At 33.7% G+C, this 20,252-nt stretch overlaps 1 protein-coding gene across 4 annotated transcripts in view; it reads right to left on the bottom strand.

The window, feature by feature from the left end:
- Positions 1-20,252, bottom strand: part of TAFA5 (TAFA chemokine like family member 5) — a 432,306-nt gene that overhangs the window by 355,850 nt on the left and 56,204 nt on the right. Inside the window, exon 4 of one of the 4 annotated variants that reach the window (XM_083821411.1) lies at positions 17,285-18,212. The exons of 2 other annotated variants lie outside the window; for them this stretch is intronic. In XM_083821411.1, the coding sequence (XP_083677537.1) occupies positions 18,190-18,212 (23 nt within the window). In that variant the 3' untranslated portion in view covers positions 17,285-18,189. One more of the 4 variants, XM_083821412.1, reaches the window with a different exon arrangement.

The following is a 20,252-nucleotide window of genomic DNA, read 5'->3' as shown; positions in this document are numbered from 1 at the left end:
AACTGTATAGACTAAAATTTTTCTTTTCTAATTACATTGTTTTAAGGGTATAATTCTTCTTTTATAATTATATTATTTTAAGGGTATACTTTAGTTTCATCGAAGGGATATTATTCATTGAGCAATAAATATACAAACAGTAAAAATAGAAACTTAGGTTAAAAAAAAAAAAAAAAAGGTAAACCAAAGCTTGCTTTTGGGTGTTCTTCTGTTTGGGTTTCATAAATGTTTCAAATAAAAGGAAGATCATGTTTCTATTTTCCCTCTCAACATTACATTCTGTTCTTGAAAACCACATAGTTGTAGGGATGTAATTTACAAGGTAGAAAGAGATTCAAATTAAATTTCAATGAAGTGATTTTGCCCTAGGAAATTCAGGATTTTTATTCAGCTTTGTATGAGCATATCCATGCAACTTATCTATATTTAACTGAAACAAATAGTTTATAAATTCATCATGATCAAAACTGTTTTTCTAGGGGAAAAAGAAAAAAAAAAGATCTTTTAGACAATCATAACATGTTTTTAAACTCATGTTAGTACACCATAAATAGTAATTTAAAATGTTAATTTAAAAAAATGCATATCTATATATAAATATACATATATAAACAATGCCTACATAGCTTATTCTTGAATCTACAGAGGAAAGAGACAACTTAAACTGAACTGCATGTGTATGAGGACAGCTGGTCAAATCCTAGAGCAATCATAATTTTGTGGTTTAATCTGTTAAGACAACAATTTTTATTAATACTCATTTGTTACTTGTGAGAAGTTGCTGACATAAATTGATGATTAAGCTGCTCTGACCTTCACTGAACCTTAGTAATTCTCATTTGCATTCTCATTAAAGCTGGGTTTCAGTCTCATTTTTTTCAAATCTGTAATATCATCCTGTTTAAGTCTTTATAAAGTCTTGCTCAAGAGCAATTAACTGGTCTGGTTAAAAATGTTTAATTTATATATGTATAAGAAAGAAAATATTTAAATGGATACAGAAACCAGGTTAAAATACATCCTTATACTGAAGCTCATGGATAAATATTTTTGTTCTAAATCAAGAGAAACTTAGAGGAAAATACCAGAATAGTATAAAAATGGCCATAGGATATTTATTGTTTGGCATAATATAAACCAGATTGGTATTCTTTTGTCAATTCAATACTCCTATTTGACATGTACGTTTAAATATATTAGTTTAAATATTCAATATGATTTTGTGGTGATCAGTTAAGCTGGGGAGTTTGTCAGAATTAATGTACGGAGCCTTTCTTCATAAACGAATTGCTATCTCTTCAAAAGCTGGACAAAGACACAAATTTAGTGATCACAGCCTGGAACCAACATTTTTCTGTTTTTCAGTAAGAATCAGCAGTGGTGAGTTTTGTGTAAGTACTGTGCATTTCCTTCTTGAACATAAAGATTAATAGAATTCTGTTGTTAAAAGGGTCTTCAAAGTAAAAGTGTTTTCAAGAAGGAACAGATAATTTCTTCCTCAGAATCCTGTTCTTATCCTTTTCCATATTAAAACAGTTTACACAGAGCCTCTTGGTTAGTAAAGAATGCCAATATCTTAATTTTGATTTTATTTTACTTACTAAGAAAGAAAATCTGCAGAGGAATCAACCTATATGGACAGGCAGTATTTAAAGAGAGACATGTAGGAGTTGTTTGCACAGGTTTTTTTTCATATTCATTTTTAAAATTAACTTAAATTTATTTTTAAGAACCTAGAAGTATTTCTGGTATCTCTATGAAGTTATGAAGAACTTCAGAAGTCGAACATAAAAATTATATTTTCTAAAAAAAAAAAAACTATTTTATAAACCTCTTTAAGGATTATAAAATAGGCAGGTGACTGAAGTTTTTTTAAGACTCCCTTTATGTCAGTTCCTTTCACATAACCAAACCTTGAAAAAAAATAATCATTTAATGTGTATTAAAACATCCTGAAACTATTTTAAGCATCATGTGCTTAGCAAAAATGCTGATAGGATATTTGAAGTGATTGACCTAATTAAGCACATGTTAAATGTACTCAACGAATTCTAACTAATTCAAGATCCATGACTGAGCAGAGAGAAAAGTAAAGGTCTGGATGAGCAAGGCAACAGAAATGTGAATACAGATGGTGCGCAGAATACACTGAAAAATATTTTATTCCAGACCTCCTTCCCTCCCCCCTCCCCCCCAATTATAGTAGCTAATATCACGCTTGCATCTTAAACCCGTTGACCATACTTTGAGATCAAGCCCATTATGGTTTTAAATTATCTTTCACAAATAAACATTATGGTAATTAAAGCAATAAGCATGGCTTTGAGAACAAACCAGCCTCAGGAGATTTAAGATTTTCCCTTTATTTACAGGACTCATTCCAGGACTGCTCAGGAGTCTTCTGGTATACTTGTACAGCCTATAAACAAGATATTGAGCAATTATTTTGCTACTGCAGGTTTACACTTGAGGTGATACAGAGGTCAATTCCTCACTTTGTTGTATTTTAAAAAGAGAGAAGAAGCTAGCCTGAGAGAGCACTCAGAAACTGCCTTGCCAATTAGTTCTTCAGTCCATACTCTGATATGTTTTTGTACAAGTATAAATACATAGCAATCCTATTCAAGAAGAATTTCAGAAAGGTGAGCTGATAATCTAATTGGAAGCAGACTAATAGCATACAATATTGAATGGAATAATGTACAGACCAGTAAGAAAGTTTGGTTGATTTCATTAACCTTCCTACAAATCTAGCCTATGTTTGGTTACCTTGATGACAATGGGATACTAATGCTTTGACTAATAAAACATCAACTATTTACAGGATACTCTGTTCCACAAATACTTGAACTTGAACTTGTCTATATTCATAGAAATTTCTTGTACACTGATTCACGCAAAACTGATTTCCTGAATGAGCTTCTGTGACCTAAAAGAAGTCTCAAATATAGTTAGTATGATTTATTGAAATATTGTGGTACTTCCAGGTTATAGCACAGTGTCCTGGCAGATGAGAATGATTTTTGAATAGAAGAAAATTATTTGCCTGATTTCACCAGAACTCTGATACTACTTTTCATATAAATGTGATCAATGCTGTACCAGTCACTAGGGTTTACGTTACATCTTTTTCGTTTCTAAATACAACTACCCAAGAAACAGCTCTTTTGACTAGCAGGTCAAAGCCGACATTAAATCTCTTCCCCACTATTCTGTAGAACATGAGACCCCTCTCTGCCATAGGCCTGATCCCTCACATTACCATCAGTATTGCCAAAGTTCCTGAATTCAGGTTGAAGGATAGATTCACCTCCCTAATATGAAAGTTAGACAGTGTAAGTCTTCCCATACACATATTATATCCATACATTGAACTTTCTGTACTAGCATACACTCCTAGTAGGTGAAATTCAATTACCATCTTCCAACTTGGTAAATTTTGTACAAGATTGACTATACAGTCTTGGTGTATATATACATCTCAGGTATCTTAGAACATCTGCTAAAAATGTAGCTTCTGTTAAAAATTTCTGGTTTTCTTCATTCAAAAGCTGCACTTCTTTAGTATTTTCACTATATTAATATTGTTATTTCCTCAGTTCCAAGGCTTTTATCAGCCATAAAGTCTTCACTGAACCACTGGAAAACTCCATGGATAACAATTTATGGAAAAATTGGATGTTTTGTTTCTTGTAGTCATCAGAATATAGGATGTTGACAAGAAGAATAAACTGCCTATAAATAAATAAATAAATAATAAATAAATAAATAAATAAAGCCAGGAAGAAGAAATGTGATCTGTGTTCTAACTTGCACTTATTTAGAACATAACAATTTCCATAAAGGCTAAAGAATACTTCAACCACTTCACCCTCATGTGTTCAGGAGTGAGAAACTGGATCCACAAGAGTGTATGTACTTAGTATATAACCAGATATCATACTGAGGTGAGCTGCATTCTTATTTAGGCCATAAAATATTGACTTTGCCTGTGGTCATAGTAATAATTAGTGTTAGTAGTAACAGGAGAAAGAAAATAACTCTGAAAGATTAATATTATATCACTATTCTTTAACTGTTGTAAAGGTGTTTGGACATGTGGTCATTTAGGTTTGGCTGCAATATTCCTAAATAACTTGTGTCACTTCCATTTTGAATTATTTTCTTATTAAAATTATAAATATTAGGTTAAGAGATGCACCTACAGGAATTTGCACATTAATGCAAGTATATAATTTCTTTTTCTTTTATTTTTTTCATTTTAAAATAAATTGATTATGCATATATTGAGTAGTAATACATTATCATAGAGTATGCTGAATAGGTCAGTATAAAATTTCTTTCTCAGATATGAGTATGATGCTGTAACAGTACAGAAAAGAGTATGCATACACAAAGAAGATATGCATAACTGTGCAGCACTTACATTGAGATCTCTGCATTCTATATTTCTGCTAAGTTTTATAGCTGTAGATAATATTTGCACAATTAAAAGCTGATAATGGCAAAAAATGTTACATGAAAGGTACTTTTCAGAACACCAATACTGAATGAGAACTAAAGCAAAGAGTACTTCCTAACTACGGGTTTGTGGGCTATTACTCTTCAATAAAAGCTAAAAAATAGTTTCACACAAATATTCAGCTGGAATCTAGTTACAATACTTGCAGAGGATATGTATGCATCATTATGACAGTGAATGGAGTATATTTATTGTAGAACAACTTTTTTATTCAGGTGGTTCATCTTCACAAACTAGTTTCCTTCCATGTTTTAAAGATAAAAGCATGAGATAGATTGAACATTTACTGATATTCAGTAAATCTCATTCAGTCAAATATGTTTGAAACCTTGCATCGCTAAAAGCTTTGCAGTTAAATAAACCCTACGGTTCACACATTTTCATGACTTGAATATACTCTGTGCTCTGAGGGATCTGGTTGTGCCTGATCACTGACTGAGATGCACCAAGTTTTTAGGTATGGGCTCAGTTCCTTCTTTTATACTGAGTTTTACCTCAGTATAAAAAAACAACAAGAGTAGTAGTGTAGTGCACCGAGGAAAGCAGGCAAATTGATCTCATGTCAGCATTTTTTTACAGGCAAAGATTACTAGGGAGCAGATTAATAATAATTTCTGAGTAATAAATAGGGTGACAAATACTTTTTATACTGGAAAAATAAAAGTGACAACTTTTATTTTTTATTATAAGCTAGTCTTCATGTTGGAAAATAATCTAAAACCTTATAAAGTACTATTTCTGCAAAATACATCTGTATTGCCAGTAAATAGATTCATCCGACTCGATTTAACAATTACACAACATGCTGCAATTCTTTCTTGATTTTATCATATTTTACATTGGTGCCAAGTTTTTAATGGCTTAAAAGATAGTTTAATAACAAAAGACAAAATTCCGCATGCTTATTTTTTACTTATAGAATGTTTGCGCATACTTCATATATTATAGAAAACACCACAGGACATCAGTTTAAAAAAAAATCAGTTTTGTTTTATTCCTCATCTTCTTCATATATTCTAAGCACAAATGTGTTTATCATTGAGAAGATGCCCTTCAAGTTTATTTCACTGCAAACCAAGATGCAAGATACGTAAGAGAGTAGACGTTAAAATACCAACTCTACATGATGTACATACCTTACAGGGTAAGACAGTAATTGCAATCTTAAAATGAATTGTGGAAAAGAAAAAATAATTGTAAATATAAAATTCCTCAAACAAATTAATTCCTTCAGTTTTGATTTCACAACAGTTCTCAAAATGCCAATTTTCAAGCCAAGTTGATAGAGTTCTCAAAAAAAAAAAAAAAAGAAAAAAAAAATGCAGAAGATTCCAGTAGTATCTAGTCTGAATACAAATTTTGGACATGATTCCGTATTGATCTCTCATCTAATCTCAAAGTGAATATCCTAATCTATTTTTTATGCAAGACTTGATTTTGGAGAGTATTATGGAAGAACATTTTGCCTTTGTAGTTCAAATGAAAATTTTATTTAGTGTCAGTGTAGCAATGTTTGTTATTTTCTAGATTATACAGAGTATGATAGCAAACACTAATGTCTCTTGTAAAGGAAACAAATCCAAAAAGTTCTTAAAATACTATTTTTAGAAGTTTGTTCCAGAAGTAAAACTGTAGCGGTAAAAAGAATGTTGCTGCAACCCATGGCAATAAAACCCAATAAATCTCATGGCATGGCCTTTTATAGAAAGATAGGAAGGATTTAACATGGTGTTAAATATAATTACCAATAATTTCTCTTTCTTGCTTTAGTGTTAATTGTAATTAAACTGGAATCTTTCTTTGCAGCAGTTTGTGTACTGAAACCAAGAGTACTTCTTCGTGGGATATTAATGACCGCATAATTAACTACAATAATTTAATGTAGGCTATTAATTAACTACAGAGTACAATACTAGTAAATGAACCACAGCTTTCTACAGGAAAGAGTCATAACAATTCAAATCTTGTAACTTCTTCCTATTTTTTTAATTCTGCAAGAACTATAATCTAACACTCATCAATTTCCTACTGACCTTGATGTCTCAAGTGCTCACTGTACTCACTTACCACTCCTCTTCTAATCAGTTCAAAATATGGATAAGTAAAATAATTTTCTAGATTATCATTAACTACTATATCATTTTTTGTTTTATTTACCATCAGTGGATCTCACTTCTACCTTTCAAACCCAGAACTTCTTGCCCTAAATTGGAAAGCTCTCACAAAATTAATTAAACCTTTCCTACCATACTATCTCCCTGAAAGGCCAGCCTCTATATGTTAGCTGCCAGTCACACATAAGTGAAAAACCAGATTGTTCCACATGTAAAGAATTCCTAGTCAGAATCTACAAAGCCAGCATCTCCTCCACTGTTAAGTTTCTCCTGCTAACATACATACAGAAAACAAGCAATAAAAGCTTAATGGTCAAGTATTTACACTACTTGTTTGTGCTAAAACCTCTAATTATCATGGTTATCCACTCTTCTTCTTTTTTTTTTTTTTTTCTTATCTGTTTTTTGTCATCTTCTAATCTTTTAAGTTATTAGCTGTTTGAGGTACACCATTTCAATAGTGCCCTAACAAATGGAGTCTAAACTAATTGACTTATCCATTACCAGCTATTAGTGCAATAAATATAAAATATATTATTACTACCACAACTGTGAAAAGTTATGAGCATTCTTTTATTACTATGCCTCTATTTAAGAACCCTCAAGCAACAATTAGGGGATATTTGAGGTAAATGAGGCACAAAATAACTACTGTGCCTTTCTGGCCTTACCACAGAAATGTTGCAACATTGCTTAAAATGAGCTCCCTGAAAGAGGGCAAATTCATGACAGCGATGTCATTTCACCTTCCTACCTTAGAAAATGGCCCTCTTTGACTGCTGGTCCAAGCAGCAGTGAATAACCATTTCTAAAACTTGAGAAAGGATGCTTCCTGGAAGCAGCATGAGTGGAAAGGTAACCACCGCCTTCTCAGAGGGATAAGGCTGTGTAGGAGGCAGCCATTCCATCTAAAGAACTCCCTGCTATGTTGAGTCAATTCTAAAAACTACAAACATGAACCAAAATATTAATATCTTGCTGAGAAATTACGATGATGAAGAAGGTTGGTAAACCATTTATCATTCAACTTCTCACTATTTACTAAATACTGTATTTTGTGACGTTAAACCCACACAACCCCTTGTTTCCTTCTGACCTTAACAAAAGTGTTTCCCCTCCTAGTTTCTTGCCGTTTCATCAACAGTTTAGAAACATCTATGAGGGGCTTCTCAACTAAACTATAATTATATTATTGTTGAATTGTTGATTTTTGCATTTTGTTTTCTGTGATTAATATTTTTGTTGTTCATAGTAATAAAGGAAATTAACATTTGTAAACATAATAGCAATTTATGATGTTTTTCATCTTATAGAAAAAGCAGCTTTATAAAATTATCAGCTGTTAAAGAATTGTCATCCAAGATACAGTATAACAATAGTCAATTTAATGCTAAATTAGTATTAACTGAGGATCAGTCCAAAGTTTGACAAGAAAACATGAGTATTAAGTAAATTGGAACTAGGAAAATGGTTGATGAAGAACTTTGAGAGAAATTCTATTTGGAAGTACCAAAGTGGCACAGGATAAATCTCATCGTTAGAATTGATCTAGGGCACTTCCTGCACTTTAATTACTGAACTCATACAGCTCACAGAGACATAACCTAGATAACTTCAAACATGGAACAATTAACACAACAATCTCTAAAGCCAAACCTCAGCATAGACTACATAATAGGTAAGTATTCATTCAGCTTTTCCAATTGTAACCTGTTCCAAGCCACATAAACCCATAGAAAAAGTAAGAAAAGCTCTTCTCTCAGCCAGGTTAAAGCTAATTTATGTCTAGATGTAACCATCAGAAAATATGCAGAAGGCCTCATCTCATAGGCAATTCATGGACATGACATAGTCCCTGGACAGACATTACTTGGAGCAAGAATGAAGTCTGGATTCCACTTGCACCTTCTGCCCCAGAAAGCTAAACTCTGTTAGAAAAGCAAAAACTCTGTTTTGCATAGGAACACTGTTACCCCAAAAGAGGTGGAATGGTTCATCTCTCTGCTCTTCCATGAAATCTTCTTTACTGGGCTGCTGTTTGGAGTGGCTTTAAGTGCACTTTTTTATCATGAGCCTAAACATTTTGAAGTTTAAAGATCTAACAAAGATTTTCTCCTAGGTTTATGGCTTTGCTTCGTGCTTGCTAAGTTCTTTTATTTACCTGGCTAACCCGAGAAGCCTGCCTGCCCAAGGGCTACTCCCCCAAGGAATCTGGCTATTTCTGTTTTAAAGAGTTGACTGAATTTTGTGCAAAGGTGTAGCAGCTAGGTTAGAAAGAGCATTTCACATGACTGATTTTTCGTATTTCTAGGTGAGAAACTGCTATGGATTTCATGTGAAGGAAGTAGAGATGGGAATTACTGCAATAGGAAGAGAAATAAACATCAATTCCATCTTAAATAAATCAGCATGATTTTCTGTGTTTGTTGTTGTTTGTTTGTTTGTTTTACAATAATGGAAGAAGAATAATCCTTTTCATCTTAAAAAAACATCTCAAACATTGGGAAATTTTGCTGATAGGGCAGTTTACTTTTTTTCATATCTGTCACTTCAGTTATACCCAGGCACTTCTGAAGGCTGTCTTCACCCAGCCTCTAAGCAGAAAAATCACTGTGAGCAGCATTAACAAAGTCACTGCTGTGAGTTATACATTGTGAACTCCTCTATTTTCAAGTGGTTGTGATTTTTCTGCAGATGACATTCATGAAAGAGGAAATGCCATGCACTTACAATTCAAAATACTCTAGTTCACGTATCAACTGGTCAAGGCAAAATTTATGTGTCAAGTATTCAGGTATTTTCATCTAGCATCAATCTTCTTTCAATACAGTATTTCAAAGCTGGAGAGGTTTAGAAAAGAAGTAGAAAATCAAGAGCTGAGAAATTTAAAAGACAAGAGAAATGGGTGAAAAATCATCTCAGTAAATTCCTAATCCAATAGTTTAAACTAAAAATGTAGCCTTCATTCAGTATTTCAAACGTTAATATTGTTGCAATTTTAAGCACGTGAACAACTCAATGGATCCATACCTCCTAATTCTTTTATGCAAACACACACATCTGTGCTGTTTATCTTTCTTTCAGAAGTGGAACATGCACAGCAGAAAGGAAGATCAGATAGGACATCTTGTAAATGCACTTTAGGTGTATGCAGAACCCTGAAGTTCATGGCTCTCAGATGCTGGATGTTTTAGGCATCCACTGCTCTGTTCAGAGTTTGCCTCTCTGATTTTCAACAGAACATACTACCATCTTCAAATTTGATGCTTCTCTTAGTCCACAAGTAAATTTTGTATATATACCATCAATTTGTGCCTTATTTCTATTGTGTTTTAATTTCTTCTTTTTATGAAATCACACTAATAAGATACACTCTCTGTTCTCCAGTGATCAAGTAAATACAGCGAACTGGACCATACCGCATCCTGCTGGCTACAAACTCATGTCAGGTTTTCCATCCTGCCCATAGCTCCAGTACAAACTTATGAGTTACAGAGACAAGATTTATTTAGTGCATTCTTGGCATTCCCTATCATTATATACAGCTGAATCACTGGCATCCTGAGGCAGTGAAAAACCTCAGTCACCAACTCTTCATACTGTTGTTGCACCATGTACTGAAATACACAATGAACTTCTGATTCTCCTTAGCTCCGGGCTAGGCTCGTTACAAAGGTTGTTCTTTCTCTGCCCTACTTTCAGCTCATTTTATCATGCAGAGCTTAAAGCCCTTCTTCTAATTTATTTATTGGTCTGAACACCAAAGAAGCTTTCTATTATGATCTGCAGGCATAGCTGCTTTTGAAATAGATTTTCAACTTAATATCCTGCTGAAACTAGCTGTGATAATACTTGAGAGTGTGTGAAAAATACTGACCAAGCCTGGGAGTGATTTAAAAATATGTATACTCAACAATGGAAGGTGAAAATAATAGAAAAGATAGTGACATAGTGTATATGCTAATTGGATTCAGAATTCCATTTGCTTACTAGCAAATTTACAGCTGGTAAATAAACTGATGCAGATGTTAATTTTCTGTTTCCTCACACCACTGGCCTTTCAAGGTAGTTGGAGACTGCAATTAGCAGACTCTCTCTGTAATTCTGTTGATTCTTCCCAACAAAACTAAAAATGGAGAGAATTAGGTCGCCTGCATCACTGACTCTTCACAAGCTTCTGAGAATAATCATTGTCCAACAGGGACACCGAAGAGTCTGGCTGTTTTGCAAATGCCAGTAAATGCCTACAACCACATGAGTACAACAAAAGGAGCCTCCTTTGCCTCTTAGTAAAGGGATTTACCTATATGCAGTATGCAGTGCTGTCTAATAACATGGTTAAACAAAACAAGTAACTTCAGGGGAATTAGAAAGGTCATATTTTCAACAACATTATAGAGAACATGTCTGAGGATGAAAATATATTAAAACATGCCAGCTGAAAAACACCTGTTGATGCTGACTGATACTGGGCATGTACAGTTTGAGACATAAAACTAGTTCCCTGAAACTAAGCAAAATCATGAGAAGAACTCACATGTACCATATTAACAGCACACGTCTACATATCTACATACCTAAAAAGCAATAGAAGTGCAACACTAATTTTAGTCTTTATGATACAGATATTTAAAAATGGGAAAAAGTTTCTCTGAATAGTAACTGACTTAATAACACCAGTGAAAAACCGTGTACTGTATTTGTCCCTCTTTTATTTTTTAATGCCAACAAAGATACAGTAGTTCTATCCTTTTAAAGACAGTCCAAGTGAAAGACTTTGTCATGCCAATCTCCTAGTTATTTCTAAAAACGCATATTTCATTTTTAGTTATTCCAGCATGACAGCACTTTGCTTAAAATATTAAGGTCAAATTAAGGTCAATTTTTTAAAACCCATTAGTCAGAATAAGTAAATAAATAAAACATTTAAAAAATAAACAATTGGCAAATTCTCAGGTTTCTATAAGTACTATATTAGGAAAGATATTAAATTTGAGAAAGATTCAATAGTCAAAATTATGAATTTCATATCCCAGTAAGACAACTTCTGTCCTTACTAAGTTATCTTAGGTGGAAAAAGGAACTGTTTTAGGCTTATGATCCCCCTGCCTGAAGCTTAACACAACTCATTTTTGATTACAGAAAGGTTTTGACTTCACATTGACTAGAGAGTCAGATTCCACTTTCAGTTGCAATTGCATACATCCAGTTATTATTACGAGTCTTCTCCACTCTGTGTTTAATTGTCCTTATAGATACAAAGATTGTTTACAATTCATCTATTAAATATAATTGTATGTTTTTGCCTGTGTTCTTTACAGTCTTCCTTGGGCAATAGAAGACAGCTGCCAACAACTTGGCTCTTATAGTGACACAACACTGTATTTGCCTTGAAGTGATGGGTGCTAGAACAGCTGGAAATTTCTGGGTATTTTTACAGCATGACCAGGGAATAAAGATGGGATAGGTGTAAACATGTCTACAAGTGATCTTTTTTCCTTAGAGCAGCAGTATTTGGGGGAGTGGATGGGATAGAGTTCCATCTGGGACAATCTCAGAGACTGTGGTTGCAGCAGAAGTGTGACCAAAGTGTTTGATACTAAATCAACAGAGATCAACTGACCTGGTGCCTCTCTGCTACTCTCATTCAGTAGTAGAGGCAAAATGAAGAGCATGACCATGCTGTCTGAAGTCAGATCCCAAAGGCCCAATGTTATTAAACCTGTTTTCTAGTGCTGTAATTTTTTATCCCTGAAAAAAAGGATGTTGTCCCAATCATAACAATTTGGTAACTTTTTTTTTTTGTTTGCTTTTTTTCCCATGGTACATAGGAAATAATGACCTAAGGTATAAAGCAATAGGAAATCATCACCAAGAAATAACGTCAGCATGTGGCAAGGCAGGTAGATTGATGTTTCACAGTACTGCTGGATGCTGATAAGTAAAAAGTGGATTGTGTTGTTCAGGTAGCAAAACAGAACAGAACCTGACCTTACTGCCATTCATGAAAATTAGTGCTATTTGCATTTTCTCTACTCAAAAGTAAGTTGCACTTTAAAGGAAAGAAACTCTGCTTCTTCACCTCACACTCAAACTTGAGTTCAGTTTCAAACAGTTTCACTTTGTGAGTAATAAAACATTTATACTCAGAGAAGTACACTTCAAAGAAATGAAGAACTGAAGTCTTCTAGAGGAACATGTCTGTGCAAGTCTTTATTAAAAAGCAATTAAAAAATTGAAACAGGGCACTTACTCTATATACTGCTTGTCATTAAATTAACAAAAATGTGGGTTTAATTTGGTTCATCCATTCACAGTGAAGTAATCCATAAAAAAGGATAATAGCAGCTGTACAGCACATCTGGGACAGTGTTCTCAATAGCAGTTAATACTGGTATAATTCTGCTACCATTATTTTTTATTGGAGAAATCATAGGTGCTTTAGAAACTAGTTTCGTCTCTGGTCCCTTCTGCTCTGGACTTCATATCTTTTCATAATAGATAACATGCAGATGGTATAGTTTAACAACAGTTTCTGCTCACAGACTTTTCACCTTTGAAATCTCACTGCCCCTTAAAACTCACATACGGTTCATTTAATCTAACAGCACAGTAAAAACTGAACTTTCTCATGTTAGGCTCTATGGTAGAAACAAAAACCATCAGGCAAATGAAAGGCTTGATATTGCTATTTTCTTGTGCTTGTTTCCACTGTTTATACTGTGTGAATCCCATGTTTCATTGGTATTGCTACTTGCAAGGAATTTAAATTATTATTTTTCTTGGTTATGTGAATGCTAGAGACTGCTTTCCCTTGAGCTAACATGAAAGAAAATATAAGGTTATGCTGATACTTCCGCAATTGACAAATTCTCTGAAATACTTTTTCTGTCTTACTTATTCAGGGCTTAATTAGACGTAGGATTCTCAATCAGGAACAGGTTTTTCTTGCCAGATGGGAAGAAAGCATTGACTCCTCTGTGGTGAAGGACATAGTCCACTTCGTCTTATTATTTGGGCTGTTCACCTAATAAACTTTGTTTTACACTCCAGGATAAAACTTTACTTTTTAAGAAACTCAGAACTTCTGCATGAATTTGTCTTGCTGCATTCTTAAGGCACATTGTGGTTATGCTTCTTCACCATTTACAGGTCTAAAGTTTGTTACAAGGTGTTGGGAAATGATCTGAAATGTGCATGAGGTTTCATTGATCCTCCTGAGCTATGATTTTGTGGCATTACTGGCTACAGTAACAGGGGAGTGAACCTGAAAACTGCCCTGGTTCTGTTCCTGTAATTTCTGTATTTTAACAACAAAGCAATCTCAGTTTTGAGAGTAATCCAATGTTTCATTTCATTCCTGTTTCCAAACTGTGATATAACATCCCCTTGGATCAACATCTGTTTGTACTTAAATAGATGCGAATGAACCTACATGCACTGAAGATTCAGAAGAGGAGCTGTCAAGCCTACAGATGCCTTACAAAAAGACTGAAAAAGAATCTTCAATGTTGGCCACCTGGAGCAAACTGCATTGCTATTACTGATCAGGAGTGAAACCAAAGATATTACAATTTAATACATGCCAAAGAGGGGAAAAATTAAAAAGGCAAAAAGCAAAAATTAAAAAGGAAAGTCATCCCAAGGAACTGAGTTATTTTCCTAGAAATGGTTTAAAACTAATGACTAAAACAAATAAAGCATGACCAATGACAGGATTTTATTATTTTATATAACCTCTTAAAACACAGTTGCATGGAAATGTTAGAGGATATTTTAAAGACAATATAATTTGTGAGCTAGTGAGACAACATGATCTTAGCCTGGCTACAGATTTTTCTTTTAAAAAAGAATTGCAGATTATCACATGAATCTGTATAGCACAAATTGAAATTGAATTGCAGAAATCCTAAAACACAATGTTTAAAGAACAAAAAAAAAAGTTACATTAAAAAAACAGAATTGTGATAGAATATATCCAGCTGTTTCCCAATACTTTTTCACAATATGGATAAATTGGACTACATTTGGGTAATGATAATCCATGGAGAGGTTAGTAAAACAGAAATTCAAGCAGCTTGTTGAAACAATTTTTAAATTTAAGTGTTATGTATGTCACAAGTATATTCTCTATGCACAGTTCTGATCTACCAGTAGTGGAACTGTAAAGTTTGAGAGGTCAGGCTCAAAAGTTAATCAATATTCCATTATATCTTTGTTGTATGTTTACAGTAAGTACTTCAAGAACTTGGAGATGATGGAATTTTAATTTTCTGGAATTTGAATGATTCTCAATGCAATGCATTTGCAAAACTAGTGAATTATTAACAATTACAGTGAGTCTATAGTCACAATTTCAATTAATTTGCATTGCTTTCTCTGTTTACAGTTATTGAAAAAAATGTAATCAAGCACTAAAATTGAAAAGGGAGTAATCAAATACATTTAGGGCTATATGTCCAGGCTACCAAGATAATTGCAGGTTTTGGTTCAGGAAAAGTAAAAACAAACACCAAAATCAAGGCCATATTATAAAAATAAAGGACAAACTTTATGTAGGGTAAATTTTATTTATTTTGGAAGAATATGCATATACAATAAGATGGTAATAGAACTATCTAGCCCTTATGTATCTTATCTTTCAAGTAGATCTCATTTATATCTCCACATCTCACCCCCTGATATGGGAGAAAATATCAATGCTTTCACTTTCCAAAAAAAAAGCTGAGGAAGAGAAGTGACTTGTTGATCTTTCCGCAGGTCACAAGCAAAGCTGGGACAAGAATTTTCCACCTAAAGAATGTTCTTTTCTGGGAAACTTTGAAAAGGATGATTTCCATACACACATATATACATACTTTTATATATATTAATTCACTTATTTGGTTAGACCAATGCAGAACGCCTGAACAATCTTTTAGATTTTTTTTTTTCAGTTGCCAGGAGAATCCATTTACTAATTAATATTCTCTGACTCAGTTAAATAAGATCTAAATTTATATAGAGCCAATATTTACATGAACAAGTGACAGTTGTCACTTTTAAAACAGGAAGAGGAAAGAGGAAAAAATGGGGGGTTAGTGTCACAGGGTTCTCAAGACCAAAATGAGGCAAATGAATCCAATATAAGTAAGACAGTATTTCAAACAGAGATGGAAACAGAACTTAATATCAAACTCAATGAATCTGAGACATAAATGTGTCTGGAAGTAAAATATAGCAGGAATGATTTTGTAACGCTTTCAGTCTCAAATGGATAAAGAAAACAAATTTAGAAAAAAGGAAGTTCTTGATGCCAGGTGATCATTATTTACGATAAATTTATTTTATTATTTTTTTCTACATAGAAAGTACCATGCATTATTATACCCAGTCATTTAAACTCTCTGGAATCATCAAAATTTGACTGGAATAATACAAATGATTACAAAAACCAGGGGGAACAGCCAAGTTTGTGTCAGCAAAAATGCATCCCCAGTAACGGTCTGTAGCCATTTAACTATTTTGAAAGACAAATCATAAATAAAAAGTTAATAACAATGTTTATAAGATATCCTACAAACTGTTCCACATAAAAAATAAGACAATCTGGTCTTTTAAAATTATTAACATGAACTGCACAATTTATGAATAGTATACAACGGTTCTGATTTTTATTAGAAAAATATTTTGATTTACATTTCTACTCAGTTTTTAGTATTTTACTCAGTTAAAAACCCCTACATCATTCAAAACCCCCAAAGATTTAGAGCTTCCGTTATGTCCAGAACTAAGTTTTATTTTACTATATCACTTATTATTTGTGATGCTGTACGTGTTCCATCTTCTTAGCATCTTTCTCTTAAGAAATAATTCCACAAATATTTATTAATGCATGTATGATTTCTTCTAGTAATAGTATCATTTAAGCCAATAAAATAATTAACAAGCACTAGGCCAATTGCAAAGTGTGCAAAAGCAAGAACTCTCTAGTATAAGGAATACCAGGGTGGAATAACTTGTGTAAGGAATACTGTTGTGGATATGTTGCAGGGTTAAGAACAGTGACAGCACATGAAATACTGAAAGACTAAATATATTAATATTGTCTTTCATGTCAATAAATTGTACGAATTCACAGACATTTTAGACTTTGTAGCTACCTGTAGCTTCAGTTAACTCAGTGAACTGTAGGAAGAGTTTGAAATGAATTCATGAATATTGTAACACTTATGAAGTTTTTCATGTCTCTGATTATTTCTCTTTTTCATTCAGTTTTAATAATAATAAATCTGTACAGTCTAGATGATGATCTATGAACACAAAGCTGCATGTACTTCACTTGCTGTTTTGAAAGGTGCAAGGAATGGATATTACAGAAGTGAACAAGGCCTAAACAGATGTCGTCTCCACTGGCCCTGAGCCCTGTTTGTGCTAGAGGGGAGTTTTGCTTCTGTTGCCCCAGTTTCCAGTTAGCAATGGCATTAATGACTAGATATTTCTACTTATGCACAGCCCAGCATAGAGCAGCCCTTGGAACATTACCTTGGCCCGTGGAAGAGTCTCCTCTCTCCAGAGCTGTACTACAGCAGTGGTGAGCGTAGCAATAACTATATTAACAAAGATTCATAGTCTTTCTTGTGATGCATAGACTTCAATCACTGTAAAGATAATGGAATATAATTTAAAAGCATTAAAACTTTAAACCTGTATTTAAATAATAATTACACTGATTAAACTCTTGGACATTGTTTTTAATATGTCTTTTTTTTTTTTTCAGAGCAGCTGAATGTCTTGCCTGATTAAATACCAAACTCTGCAAAGAAGCCCACTGTCTCTAACCACAAATAACATTTTATAATTGTGGTTATTTTAATTTTGAGACATCAAGTAATCTGTTAAACACAAAAGTTGAATAAGGCCTTTTGACTTTCAATATGCTATAGCAAGTCATCCGCACATTAAATTTTGTGAAAACTCTGTAAAGCCACCATAAAAAATGAAAATTGCCTTTTTAAAATCACATTTGTATGGAGATGTGTCCCTGTGGCTTCCTCATATCGGCTGCCAATGACAGAATGCACACCAGAGGTAAATGGAACCGCGCTGCCCATCTGCGTGTTTTAAACACTATTGTGTGCCAGCAGCTGAGAAGTATCCATAGAAATAAACATATATATGTATATAACATCAAGCTGCCTCATCTTGAAAAATACAGTTTGAAAAGTAAAACCAAGGTAGAAGCCCACAACTGTCGTTTAAGTTAACAATGCGTCAACTGCAGCACCATTTACAACTCTGGGACAGAAAGCGTTACTATCGCATCGCCTCAGAAGCCCTGCCAAGATGAACATGTGTTGTCAGGGCAGACTTCAGTGGAGAACAGAGCTTGACAAGCAGGCACTGATTCCACCCTCTTGGTGGGAATCACTTGCCAATAATGTGGTATCAGTCAAAGGAATTTCTGAATTATATGCATTAATTGTTAAATGCCTAAAAAAAGACATTTGTGCTCTTACCTTTTATTCCTTCATTCTAGCCTCAAGGGGTAGCCCTTCTTTTTCGCAGATTACATTAACACGCTTGGAAGTAGAGCCCTGATTAATATAGATTTGGACTGAGTTTAGAGTAATGGAAGAAGGTTTTGATTGTATTCTGCTACAGTAGTGTTCTAATTCTATCTGTAACATGAATAGGTCTGGAATATTTGCAATTATAAAGCTGAAAATACTGGGGGAAAAAAACAACTAAATTTTTATTTAGTTATTTTTAGTACTTAATCTATACTTCTTTATATATTTATTTTTCTTCCATGCCAAGTCTAGTTGGCATGTACCTCCAAAAGTACATTTCCAAAAAAGCAATATAGGCAAGCTCTAAATTAGTTCATTACCCATTGGCCTACTTCCCCCAGTTTTCCACATGAGATCTTTCATTATGCATTGTTTAGAACAAATGTTTTAAAGTGAAATACACTTCCGTATTACATACACAGAATTACTCTTACCCCTTAAATTTAAAGCTATCTTTCCCAAGACACAAAACATCCTTAGCAAGTCATACTCAATTCCTTAATGTGACCAGATCATCACTGACAAACCACTGCACCCCAGCAAGTGACGGTCTGATGTCTAAATTTCTCCCCTTTGCAACTTCAGATTCACTGCTTTCTCCTAGAAGCTGTTTTACTCTCTTTCAAGCTAATTTGCTAATGTCCACAGAAATCTTAAAACCATTCAGAAAAATGATTTCTCAGTCACTATAGTACTGTTCTTATTGTCTTGTATTTTCCTGTTGGCCCATTCAGAATTCCTTTTTCCTTAGAGAAGCTATCTGATTGTCTTCATTAAAGTTGTTTCAGCTCTACTCAGATTGATCTTCCTTCCAGGAATTACAAAATCCATGTTACGATCAGGGTACTAGACAGAATATAGGGTACAAGATGTGTGTTAAAGGAAGTATCCGTGTCCTGTCAAACATCTAAACATCTAAAATGCAGTAGATGACATGCCTCAATACTAAAATACTCTTGTACGCAGGTTGTAGGGCAGCTTTGTGCCAGTATCATTTACTTAATGACAGTAAGTCAGTAGCAGAAGTTGGTACTGAACACACCAGGACAGTGCCTGTAAGGACCGTCACCCTTCCAACCCACACTCAACTCACTGGCTTTACCAGTGCTGCTGTGCAGGGGCAGCCTTCAGCTTGGCTGCAAGCACGCCGGGCGCGTCTGCCTGCTCGGGCTGGCACCATTGCTCCTGGGTGTCTCTTAAGTCAGCAGCCTGGTTAGAAGGCAAGTGAAGATGACCTTAAGGATGAAATTGTGATGCTCCAAGTAAGATTTCCCATCTAAATTGTGACTTCCATAACCTTGATATTTAACTGGCATGTTAAAGATTGTTTTGCCAACACAGGTACTACAAAAGGATATTCTATGATTCTATGGTATTTTATTCATTCTCTGGGAAGTAAATTTTGTCTTTCATAGCCTGTCTTCACTGAAAAAAAAGTTTTCTGTCTTTGACCTCATGTTTATAAAATAGTGACAAAAATTACACAGCTTTGCTTCTATCAAAAAAAAATTACAGTTATACATCTGCTATTAATTATACTCCAACAAAAATCTACTTTTTAATGATGAAGAACAAGCCAGACTTTTACCATTCTATCCAAATAGTCAAGTAGAATACTAAATACGAAGTGTGTCTGGGATGAAGGATACTGCACTAGTGCATATTAAGAATACCAATTGAGTCAACATTCACATTAAGCTCCTAATTACGAGAATATCATTTTATCATTTTAGAATCATATCAGTAACTTGACATCCAAACCTCCATGTCATACTGCTAACATTTCAAACCACTTAACAAATTCTGATATTAGGGCATTAGGCCTGGTTTACCTGAAAAAAAAAAAAAACAAAAAAAAAAATTAAAAAAAATAGAATTATTGTTAAAAAATAACTTTTTTTTTCTTTTTTTTTTTTTTTTTTTTTTTCCCCAGAATAGAAAGTTCATAAGGGAATTAATTGAAAACAGTTACAGAAGAATAATTTATTCTGGTCCATTTACCTTCTACAGGCAATACCTTGTTATAATGTAATTCTACTGATTTCAGAAGAATTACTCTCAATT

Source organism: Anser anser (genome assembly GCF_964211835.1).
Source record: "Anser anser genome assembly, chromosome: 1".
In the NCBI taxonomy this organism is placed as follows: Eukaryota; Metazoa; Chordata; class Aves; order Anseriformes; family Anatidae; genus Anser; species Anser anser.
The sequence above is the reverse complement of the archived record's forward strand: the minus strand, read 5'-3'. Positions and strand labels throughout refer to the sequence as shown.